Source organism: Pseudochaenichthys georgianus, chromosome 10 (assembly GCF_902827115.2).
Source record: "Pseudochaenichthys georgianus chromosome 10, fPseGeo1.2, whole genome shotgun sequence".
Lineage (NCBI taxonomy): Eukaryota > Metazoa > Chordata > Actinopteri > Perciformes > Channichthyidae > Pseudochaenichthys > Pseudochaenichthys georgianus.
Window position 1 is genome coordinate 31734638 of NC_047512.1, and position 12491 is coordinate 31747128.

Genomic DNA, 12491 nt, shown 5'->3' on the forward strand with positions numbered 1-12491 from the left:
GTTCTTGTGACACACACACACACACACACACACACACACACACACACACACACACACACTTGCTAGAAACACACTGCTAAAAACATTGTATGCAAGCAGATACATGTACGATAGGAAAGAGCCAGGTTTTAAAGTCTGGTTTAATTTTGTTTACGTATTAGAATCAAATGTATCATGCCAAATGAACAAAATTAGGAAAATTAATTCCCAAAATGTATTTTCTGTAAGCAGGATGAAGCCCAAACATTCAAAATTGACCAGTGCCAATATCAGAAATGTGTTGAAAAATGCGTTTTTTCCCGATGAAACTTAATGAAAATGTAGGTCGTTCAAGTATGCTGTGAGGAGGCAGATGCCAGGGAGTGTGTGCATCTTGTGTTTGGTGAGGTCCTGCAAAGGAAAACCCTGGGGGCTTCTCCATTCCCATGACAGTGGATTTACGGCACACCAGAGAGGACAACTTATCTTTTATCTAAACTGTAGCTACACGTCCTCAGCCCATAACCAACAAGTCTTAGTTATAAAACACGGAAAAATAGTGATATTCCAATCTTTATTCCAGACTCAAGGTCCATATCACATACAAAAAGACAAAACACACATCAATAAATAAGATACAAAGCTAAACACAAAACATATTATAGGAAGCATTGCTAATTTTCAGGAAAATATGGCAACAAAAACTATTTTTCGTTTGCGTTAGTTTCGTCCTGGCAGCAGAGGGAAGGATGCTCGTGTCTGCGCGGTGATTGGCTGTCTCTGCAGCCTCCCGGCTCGTGAATAAAGCCCCTCGCGGTGCCCCCGTGCGTCAGAGTGGGCGCAGCCGGAGCGAGGAGCGGAGCGACTTCACGCGCAGCTGGACACACATCTTTCACTGCTGGAACTCAGCGAACAAATCGTAATTATTCCATGACCATCAGGCACATTTAGTGGAACTCTGCTGGAATATTTCTCGGGAAACTTTGGTCTTGACCACTCCACAACACCGAGGTGAGTTTACATGAATTAAAAACTCGATTTAATCTAAACGCAGAGGGTGATAGTAAGTAGTCAAGGAGTGGTTTGGCTGCGCACTTGGCGCAGAAGTGGCCACATGACTTTAGTTACTGCGCCTCTTTTGATGAGCTGAACTGAAGTGGCGCAATGAATACAACTTTGATTTGTTTGGAAAAATGTATTTAATATCTGGTGTTTTTGTGATTTCATTTATTGTGCTAAATATGATTTAGCTAGGGTTTATATTATGTAATTATTTATTTATATTTAAATGAATTTATACTATTTATTATAGCTTTGTGAATCATTTCACATTTTCTTTTACAAGTTTGCATTTCAAATTGTTTGTTTGTTTTGCACATGGCATATCATTAAATCCGTGATAAAAAGTATCAAAGAAAAGCATGCATTATCCTTCATTAAGATTGAATGCATAAAATAATGCATTAACACATGATAAAGTCACTGTGTCTTTATGTGGTTTCTTCACAGTTTATTCACAGTTATTTCATACATTACAGCAATATAACTGTTATTTTCAGAGTCATTCATCTGCTCAGCTTCTGTAAAATAAAAGCAGTATCTTCAATCAGAAATATTATTTTCTGTTTGTATTATGAATGTATGAAGTGACTGAACATCACATTACAGCACATTAATGCTTAAGGAATTTATTATTTGTCATTAACTGATCCTGTTGTGTAACCCGATGTGTTGAAGATAATTTGCATGCAGTTAGGCGCAGGCATGATCATATAAGGACTACATTCTTATAAAAGTATGATAAGCACGACGAGCAGCTCTGTCCGGAGGCCTCATGCAGCGTGATGGGTGGACATGATGGATGTACCTATTGTTGCACTCACAATAACATATTCAAACCAAAAGAATGAACCATGTCTAGTTCACTGGCATTTTATTGGATCTGGTTTTACAGAGCAAAACACCTACCTACAGGAAACTGGCAGAAAAAACATATTTATCACTTTCGAAAATGAGGCTATACACTTTTATTACCTTGTATTTAGGATGCAGTGGAGCTTGTATTTCTTGTTTCTAGTAACGCTCTACCATCTGTATAACACAGCATTGTGATGGCATGTTTAGTGGGTTGCATGTAGCATTTCTGTTTTGACCATTCTTGTTATGACAAACCGGAGACAGAGGGGGGCAAAATAACAGAAACGCATGCAATGTCAATACAACACCAAAATCGACAAGCTCAGAACCATGACATAATCAGTTGATCAGGAAAAAAAATGGTAAACTCTACGTGGGATTTGCTGCAGTAGTATATTGCATTATTGTCCAAGAATATAGTTGTCCTGTCCTGAGTTGTATCTGTGATGAGTGTTTAAACAACCAAATATAACCCTGAAAACGAAGTATGTTTAATCAATACTGTAGAATTTCCGAGGTACTTGAGAATTGCCTTGTTATTCTACTTTAAACTTCCGCTCTGCTGCATTTCTGACTTTGCTTTAGAAAACCAGACATCTATATATTCACCAAAATTACTTTTCACAAATATATGTCATCTAAATAAGTGTTTGAGTTAAGTCACGTAGACGCTTAAAGGGGAAACGATGTCTAAGAGGTTATTAGAGATAAGTCCAAAACTCATGACCCCGCTGATTTATCTTATGACCCTTTGGAGGGGCAAGACCCCTAGATATGGAACCACTGTAGTAAACTTGTAAACTGCATTAGTTCAAATCTTAAGTGTTGCATCAGTATTTACTACTTTCCTAATTTACAAATAAATCAGTACACAGAATGATAATAGTTATGTACATTTACTTATTTTAAATACAGGACTTTTACTTGCAATGTCGTACTTTAACAAGTGCTACTTGTATCTGAGTACTACTGCGACTAAATAGATGACCGCATGCGTTAAATCTGGTACAGAAAATCGTCAGGTGTTATAGACTTATAAAGTTGTTAGTTATGTTTTACCTGATTACTCTATAACTCCATCAATTGATCCAGACACAGACACAAAACATTGAAATGAGAGGCCATTTCTTTCAAAAGCCTTGGCTCAAAATTACATAATGCATTTTCTACTGAATTTATTTTATTTATATAAATATAATTCATTTTTTTAAATCCCTCCCTCTTCACATCTGTCTTTTAGTGCCTTCAGTTCACTCGTATGCATCCTGTCCTCATAGGCAGAGTAACTCACCTCTAACTCTTTCCCCTCTTGTGGCTTTTTATTTCCTGTGCTTTCCTTTTTCCTCCTGTTGTCCAAACACATTCATCTCAAACCTGACCTTTTTTCTGGCCATTCTGTTCCTGTTTTTCTTTGTACTTTTTAAATAACATTTCCTATTGTTTCATGCTCGTCTTAACGTTCCCTCTTCCCACACCCAAACCCAAAGTATTTTGACAACTAATTTCCCCATCCACTTCTGCCTGGCTGGTTGCCAACTTTCCACCTCTTTCTTTTCTAAGAAGTGAAGCCAGCAGAACTAAAGGTCGGAGATGATTTTGAAAGTAGACTTTATTTGATTAAGAGGATCAGTATGGTTAAGACTCAGCTTTCCAATTTGATCAGACAGGCACGCTATGACATGGCCTAATGAGGGTCCATGTTATAAAACACAAACGCATAATTCAGATGATGGAGGACAAGTGAAGACGAGAATGTTCAAAACTGATTCCTTGTGATATGTGTGTGAGTTTGTCCATCTTACTTTGTGCCTTTGAGTGTGTGAGTTGGGTTTGAGGGGGTGTATTAGTACTGTGTGTGTTTGTATGGCGTGCAAGTTGGGTTCATTAAGTTTAAGCACATTCCTAGATGTGCTCATTAACAAGTAAAGCATTTGTCCCCTTTCCAAACCATGGTGTCAAGAGATCCATACATTCTTATTGAGATAGAGAGATTGTGTGTGTGTGTGTGTGTGTGTGTGTGTGTGTGTGTGTGTGTGTGTGTGTGTGTGTGTGTGTGTGTGTGTGTGTGTGTGTGTGTGTGTGTGTGTGTGTGTGTGTGTGTGTGTGTGTGTGTGTGTGTGTGTGTGTGTGTGTGTGTGTGTGTGTGTGTGTGTGTGTGTGTGTGTGTGTGTGTGTGTGTGTGTGTGTGTGTGTGTGTGTGTGTGTGTGTGTGTGTGTGTGTGTTAATCGTCAATCAGCCCATTTATTCCCAGAGACGCCCCAGGGCAAGCTGGTATCATACATATACACACACACACACACAGACACACACACACACACACACACACACACACACACACACACACACACACACACACACACACACACACAGCTGCTCCTCATCTAACCTCAGTTATCATGATTCCATTTGTCTGTTTAATGTTCCACGGCCCCTATACTCTTTCTGGTCATTTCACCCCTTTCTGCCCTAAGAAGACTTTTCCACTTCACTAAAATGTTCTTTTACATTATTCAGATGTTTTTCCGTTGTGAACACATCACTTATAAGCCTCCTTGCTTTATTATAAACCCTGTTAATAAATCCAGTTCGAAAAATAAACAGGACAACAAGTCTACAGAGATTAGTGTAGTGTCCCATCAATTATGTTAAGTTTTGTCATATTTGTGTTCGTCATGTTCATGTTAGTTTAGTTTATGTTCCACTTCCTGTTTTATTTTGTACTCACCTTGTCTCATTCTAGGTCCCTTTACTTCCTGCTCTGGTTCCTTTTCCCGCCATCGTCAGTGTCTGCCCCGCCCCTGATTGTTTCCACCTGTGCCCACTTACCTCATGTATATATTGTCCTGTCTCCCCTTGTTAGTTGTCGGTTCGCCTTGTTCATTGTCCCAAGAAGCCAGATCCCAGCCATTGCTTAAAGAGATTCAGTGTTTTGCCTTTTTTCCTCCATGAGACCGCTTTACTTTTGTCAGTTTCTTATTTCCTCTAAAAGAGTAATTTTGTTTTTTGCAAGTAAAGATTATTTTTCTTCAAACCTTTTTTGTCTCTGGGTTGTGCATTTGAGTCCTCCAAGCTATTGAGTCAAGGTTCCTAACAATTAGTGGCTATGGTAGCTACACTGCAGTGCGTTGAGCCAGAGACTGGAACATCTCCTTGATGTTTAATGTTCTTGCATGCAACATTTATTATATTTATACCCACTAAACCCAAAGTACCACTGAGGATGATCAGAATGTGATTAGTTCTGCAGAAATGTGTGAACGAGTTTTGGTTCAAGAGAAAAAGTGTATCTGATAATGACAGGAGATGAAACACTAAGGGAAGTTAACATTTATCCTGAGGGGACCATGAATCTGCGCTCCAACTTTCATGGCTATTTTTCCATAGATGTGGAGACCTTGGCCCTCAAGAGAATAATGGTGGTTCAAGAGAAACAGTCAGCGGATCTCCAAAGCCATCTTGATTTATTCTTTTGACATCATGAATATCTTTACCCAATGTGTGACATTCTATCTAGTAGTAGTAGAAGGGGATCACAAAAGCTAGTAAGATTCCTCCTTTGGGGATCATGAACATTTATACAAGATTTTGTGACATTCTATCTAGTAGAATTAAAGATATTTCACTGGGTAAGTGAACAATTTGAAATGCTGCTGGCACTATACAAATAAAGGGATTGACGAAACCAGATGGATTCATCCTCAGGAGATAATGAACGTGTGTAAAATAAATAAAAATGTCATGCCAATTCACCCATTGGAATGAAATACACAAAACTATTGCTGTGTTTAACCTGTGCATTTCCTTACGTTTCTGCAGGTCAAACAAGCTCGGATTCAAACCCACGCCACCCAGACCAGAGCAAGGCACGATGTGTGCATGTGTGTGAGCATATCTGTGTGAGGTCCTTTAAGTGTGTATTTTCAGTACGTCGAGTGCCTTTGAATGAGCGAACGTGTTGTGTGCGTGAGTGAGAAGATGAGGGCTGTTGCCGTTCTTCTGTGTTTCCTGATGGTCGCCCAGGTCGGGGCGTCCCGGTTGGTCCGGGACACCGTGGGGGGCCCGGAGGCTTCAGAACCCTCCAAGAGCAACGCCTCCGTCCCGCTTCAGCCCCCCCAGAAGGGCCGTCCACAGGGCTCCTTCCCCCCCATGTGCGTAAATCCCACGGAGATAAAGCAAGCCTTCAAGTATGTGAACACCATCGTGTCCTGCCTGATCTTTGTGGTGGGGATCATCGGCAACTCCACACTGCTCCGGATCATTTATAAGAACAAGTGCATGAGGAATGGACCCAATGTCCTGATTGGCAGCCTGGCTCTGGGAGACCTGCTTTATATCATCATCGCCATCCCCATCAATGTGTTTAAGGTAACCACATGTATCCCTTGATTGTTGCCAGGTTTGATTTTGGAACTGATCATATCATTTGATGGTTGAATCGAGCCATTACATGTATTTATTCACTTTTAAATGAGAAGAGGCAGGTGACTTAACATCTTGATGCAACAATTCAGGCATTTCACGCAAAATTAAAACTTCAAATGTTTCTAACGTATTGCAAAGCGTCGCTTGGTCTGTGTCTAATTTGATAAGACTTTAATCTAAAGTAATTTCCTTCACTGCACTTTCACAGTTACGAGGGGACCGTTTGCGACAGCTTTCTTGGCACATTCTGTGGTTAGCCAAGGTTTATTTAAGAGTGTATTGCTGTAGTGTGTCCCTGTATTTAAGGTGTTTTGTGTGGTTTTGTTCATTTCCTTTTTTTAAGTAAAGACTCTGCACACTTGACTTTCATTTGACCACTTCAATCAAAAAACTAAATCAAAGCAGATGCGAGTCAAAGGTTGAGGACAAACCTGGTCCTTTCCTAACTCGTGTGTGTGACCTGAAAAGATCCAGTGCGCTTTGGTCTAAATGCCGTCACTGCCAAATGTTCAAGTTATACTGTAACCACAAACGTGCGCCAGCAAGAAGTTACAAAAAAAGGAGAAAACAACATGTGAAACTTGTTTTATCCTCCAAATCTGATGAATAATTGACTTTGAAGTGAATATAGCTGGAATGTGGTGCTGTATTTTATCCAGACAAATCTGAAAAACAGTCACTTTGAGTCATGTTACTGATTATATTTTATGTATTTGTGACAACCCAAATATGACTAGAGTACATTCATAATATCTCAAACGAGGAGCAGGATCTGCTGTATTGATAACAGACTTGGTTTTAAAACTTAAAAGTTGTACAACCAAGCGTTGCTAATGACATAACTCTAAATCTCGTAAAGTGGCTGACAACATTTGGCTGGTTTGCTGTCAAATATATTGTCCTGAATTGACTACTTGATTACCCTTAGGACATTAACTGTGGGGAGGAAATGTTGACTTTGGCGAGCTGCCTTGGTAATACTGACACTAGGAAGACAGGGCCCCTACATGAACCTCAAAAATGTGTTTGCACAGGGGACACCTCTTATCATAAAATCTTTCATTACATGTCACTTGTTAGACGCTTTTATCCAAAGCGACTTACATACTCAATACTGTGGGCAATCCCCACAGGACAAATTTGGGGTGAAGTGTCTTGCCCAGGGACACAACGACATGCAGTGGGGTTTGAACCTGTGCTTCCCTGATACGAACACCAACGCACTAACCCACTGCTCCACAGCCCCCCTTTCCTCACTGTCTGCCTCCATTATTCTCTGCAGCTAATAGCCGAGGACTGGCCGTTTGGCGTGTACGTCTGTAAGCTGATGCCGTTTATCCAGAAAGCTTCAGTTGGAATCACCGTCCTCAGCCTGTGTGCCCTCAGTATCGACCGGTGAGTACATTACCAACACAATCACACAACAAACAACAGCAAGCAATTACATTGAGATGTTGAATGACAGCTGTTAAACCTAGAGATCTTGTTACTGTTCCAAACCAGTAACAAAGATTTCAGTTGTACCGACATCCAGGACAATACCCTGCCATAGCTGGAAGTCCAAGTCAAGTATTTCTAGAAAAAAGTAACATTTACCTTCAGTTACACAAACCCCTGCCTCCTCAGAGATATTTATATGTTTAACTCATTCATCATCTACCATGGCCTACTCTTAGAAGGAACTTGGTCACTCTCTATAATACTAACTGATTTCTTCCATGTGAGTTTTAAGGACAGTTTTGAAAAAGACTTGACGCATACCAAGACCACAGACTTGAAGCAATAATATAGGACTCAAATGTACATATATATACAGAAATGGACATGTTTATGTTTATAAGATAGGACTGGATGCACCCTGGTAGATCTCATGGTAGTTTGGGCGACCCGTGTTTTAAGGCTGGATCCTTAACACAGCGGACCAGGTCATTCCAGTCTACTATCCATACACGCAAAAAGCCAATAAAAATAATCATGGCCGTCAAGTAATACTTGTCCTTGGCTGTGGAATCAACATCAATCGTTTTGAAAACAAACAAAGAGATGGATTCCATTTCTTCATAGCGATAATATAAATACTTCGTGGTTTGTATGAGACATTGTGTCTAAACTATGACAGGAAGTGGAAACAACTTCAACATCTGGTGGCCACCTTAGAACAATGTAGCCATTGTTGGTGTCAAACCAGAACCTAACCAATGAGTACCGTGTAGTTCTGAAAGCAGCTGTCTGTGTTTGTGTACAGCTACCACGCCGTGACGTCATGGAGCAGGGTGAAGGGGATGGGCATCCCTCTGTGGAAAGCGGTGGAGGTGACGCTGATCTGGCTCGTTGCCGTGGCGCTGGCGGTCCCTGAGGTGCTGGCCTTCGACATGCTGGAGATACCGTACAGAGGCAACAAGCTGCGCGTGTGTCTGCTGCACCCAGAACAGACCGGCAGCTTCATGAAGGTAGAACAAAACTCAATAAACTTCCATGTTGCCTTCCACAGAATGAGGAATTGTTTGCTGTTTTCCAACATGTGCTGAAAATCCTGCACACTGATTGAGATCTCTCGGATTTTACTTTTAAGCACAAGCAGCATCTGAACAGTTTAGTTTTCTTTCATCAGGATAATATTGAAGCTCTGCCACCAAGTAATTAGTAATTCCAGAAAATGTAACACAACCAGCATGCAAATCATCTGAATGTGATCACAGTACATTTAGACAGCTGCACACAGGCACACATTGGGAAGATATTTCCAATATGTGGGTACTTAAAGTTTATTTAAACCAGATGGGTCTGGGGGAAACGCAAGACAGGGTGGAAATAGAGGATATTGCTGCAATGTCTTTTCATGTGACTATTCAAATCAGTGAATTCCGCTTGATGAAATGAGCTATAATGCATAATTCAGCCTGAGCGGGTGAAATATGTTGAAAAGATGGTATTTGGATTTAATTGAGGAAATGTCTTAAATTCTTTCAACTAAATCAACCACAAGGGCAAAAATAAATACAAAAGGAAGAATTTATTTCAAACCAAAACAAGTCTGTAACTAATTCAGCGTGTCTCTACCAAGTCTCATTAACCCAGGTCTCGGGGGGGTCAGTGCCCATTTCTTTACAATACTACATGTCTTTGTTTCTTGATGGCATAGCATGAAATGCAATCTCCAACCGTGTGGACCTGTGAACATTTTTCCAGCTCTACCACAACATGAAGGACTGGTGGCTGTTTGGCTTCTACTTCTGCTTCCCCCTGGCCTGCACAGGAGTCTTCTACACCCTCATGTCCTGTGAGATGCTCAGTCGCAAGAAAGGCATGCGCATCGCACTCAACGACCACATGAAACAGGTACATCCAGAAACATTCATCTGTTTGCATCTTGCTATTTATTTATCTATATATCGTATTCCATTTATATAAAGACTATTCTGCTATTTCATTTGTATTGACTTGCACATCCTGCAACATTCTCTTGCACTATTGTATTTCTATTCTGTTATTTCTTGCACTATTTGCATTGGTTTTATCTGTTTTATGTCCTATATATTCATGTTGCATGTTGGAGGAGCCTTACATTTTGTATTGCCATATCTAAACTGTAGACAATAAAGCATTGAATGAGGTAAAGTTACTTATATTGTAGAAAAAGCTTCTGTCACAAGTGGTTTGAAAATCTTACTTTAGTAAAAGTGTGTAAGTATAATCAGGAAAAGTATTTATCGTAAACCATTCAAGGCAGGACAATGTCTCCTTTGACAGTCATACAATTCACTTTATATCAGTAGATTAATTTAACTTCAAAAGCAGGATGTTACTGTTGTAGTACTTTGAGATAGAGGTCATGAACAAATACCAAAGAATTATTTTAATTCTCAATGAGTGTGTGCGTGTGTGTGTGTGTGTGTGTGTGTGTGTGTGTGTGTGTGTGTGTGTGTGTGTGTGTGTGTGTGTGTGTGTGTGTGTGTGTGTGTGTGTGTGTGTGTGTGTGTGTGTGTGTGTGTGTGTGTGTGTGTGTGTGTGTGTGTGTGTGTGTGTGTGTGTGTGTGTGTGTGTGTGTGTGTGTGTGTGTGCGTGTGTGTGCAGCGGAGGGAAGTAGCGAAGACGGTGTTCTGCCTCGTGCTGATCTTCGCTCTCTGCTGGCTGCCTCTCCATCTGAGTCGCATCCTGAAGAAAACTATTTATGACGAAAATGACCCCAACCGCTGTGAGCTGCTCAGGTAAGACGACACTGCCAACGTCACCCTCTGCTCTCCGCCTTCCTGTATTCCTCACTTGAAACTTTGCACTTGTCGCACCCGACAGCTTCTTGTTAGTGATGGATTACATCGGCATCAACATGGCTTCCTTAAACTCCTGCATTAACCCCATCGCCCTCTACTTTGTCAGCCAGAAGTTTAAAAACTGCTTCCAGGTAAGAGGCTACTAAAATGGCACTACACATTGTATATATAGAATGTAGAAATTGATGACTGTGTGTTCTTTGTCCCGCAGTCTTGCCTGTGCTGCTGGTGCTACAGGACATCTCCTCTGGACGAACGAGGCTCGGGGGGGCGCTGGAAGGGCTCTTGTCACGGGAACGGGCTGGACCGCTCCAGCTCCAGTCAGAAATACACAAGCTCTTCATAAACACACACACACACATATCCTGCCATACCTCGTGTTCCCATCGGCTCCCGGAGGAAACGGAGAAGGAATCACTGAAGGAAGGACGGAGGAGGAAACAGGACTGTACCTGATCAGGCTGCCAAAACATATGATGTCTTAAATCTGTGGCTGTTATAGAGGACTGAAGTCGCTACATTTATATAGAATGTTTATTAAAGCCGCATGTAAATGTAGGTACAGGATTATTTACAAGAAGACCTATGATTATACCTTGCCTTATGTCTGAATAACAGCTGCAATACTGAAGCTTTAATACCTCACAGTGAAGGGAAACTGTTGCCTCTGCAATAATAAACACAATCAAACGCTGATTATCTGAAAAGCCGCTGAACCGATCCCATGCTGCCCGGTGACATCATAGTGAAAAGGGCCCCGCTGTCATGTGTGGAGCCAAACTTCGGAAATATTTTATCCCGAAGTCATCGACGCCTGAAATCATGCAGAGAGCAGCTGTTGTCTTTGAACGCTGACAATAAACAGCAGATGACTCCAATCATGCCACACAGAGGAGATCATTTATAAGGACTTTTATTATTGCATTATTCAAGCTGTTGTACGCGTTTTCCACTGTGTATAAAGTCTTAACCCGTCCTTTATTATAATGTAGCTTCTATTTTTACAAGAAAGTATTACGAAACACGTGGATATTGTTTAACGTGAGGTGGTCATTTGTTATTTCGGTTTCCCGTAGCTGCTGGAAAGGACTTCTGAGAGCTGCTTGCGGAAAGCATATCCTAAACTTGACCCATTTAAAAAGATTTAGGAAGGAAAAAATAAATGTTGTAGCTGGATGTGTTCAAGAAGTTTCTGGTCACTGTGTAAAGTTCATAGAAGTTATTTAGATACATGTTTTTGCATTGAATTTAATCCTAGTAATCCATTATTTAACCAACATGATTTTCTTCAAAGGAGCTCATAGTGAGAAATGTATTATGTAAGCTGCAGAACTGAAAGATACATGTGTTCCTGATATTTTACGATTACCTTCAGGACATCTGTATCTAGCTGTACTTGTGACAAATCTTGTGATACCAGCACATCATGAAATAACCATTTTGAAATCATCGTAAGCAAATTCAAACCGTCTTCAACATTACCAGTAAGTCACTTATGATACAAACACAAGATGACTATAATGTAATCCTCTTATAGTTCTAAATATCAGACTAAAGAGGGAAGGTGCCTTTTTTAAAAACGTGCTGATAACCAGACAAGGTGTTTGTTCGCACTGAAGCATTTTCAACTCTTTTTAATATAATCTATAATTAATGTGAAAATATCTCCATGGAAAGCTCAAATCAGCTGATCATGTGACTCATGAACTCATGAGTGTGTGTGCCATCTCTGCGCTGCTTTAGGATAGAGGTCTGAGCAGCTCTGTGACCCTCTCTATAGAGACTGAGGTAATTTCAGGTTGAAGATTAATGTAATGTGAATATATGCCCCGGTGTTTTAAATTACATTTATACCGTACCTATTTGTTGGAGTATGCTGTAATAAATATTATTTTATAGCA

The 12491-nt window shown here is 40.5% G+C and overlaps 1 protein-coding gene across 1 annotated transcript; it reads left to right on the forward strand.

The window, feature by feature from the left end:
• Positions 1-824: 824 nt before the first annotated feature.
• On the forward strand, positions 825-12491 carry LOC117454401 (endothelin receptor type B-like). Its single transcript, XM_034093623.2, has 8 exons — positions 825-990; positions 5714-6262; positions 7602-7714; positions 8565-8769; positions 9509-9658; positions 10394-10527; positions 10613-10721; positions 10802-12491. Exons 2-8 carry the CDS (start codon positions 5840-5842, stop codon positions 10934-10936), a joined length of 1269 nt encoding a protein of 422 aa, XP_033949514.1. The 5' UTR covers positions 825-990; positions 5714-5839; the 3' UTR covers positions 10937-12491.

Excerpts from the sequence above, each read along its gene's own strand:
- LOC117454401 (XM_034093623.2), top strand. The coding sequence starts at position 5,840 with ATGAGCGAACGTGTTGTGTGCGTGAGTGAGAAGATGAGGGCTGTTGCC. Across the intron at positions 10,528-10,612 it reads AACCGCTGTGAGCTGCTCAG|CTTCTTGTTAGTGATGGATT; the intron begins GTAAGACGACAC and ends CGCACCCGACAG. Across the intron at positions 10,722-10,801 it reads AGTTTAAAAACTGCTTCCAG|TCTTGCCTGTGCTGCTGGTG; the intron begins GTAAGAGGCTAC and ends TTTGTCCCGCAG.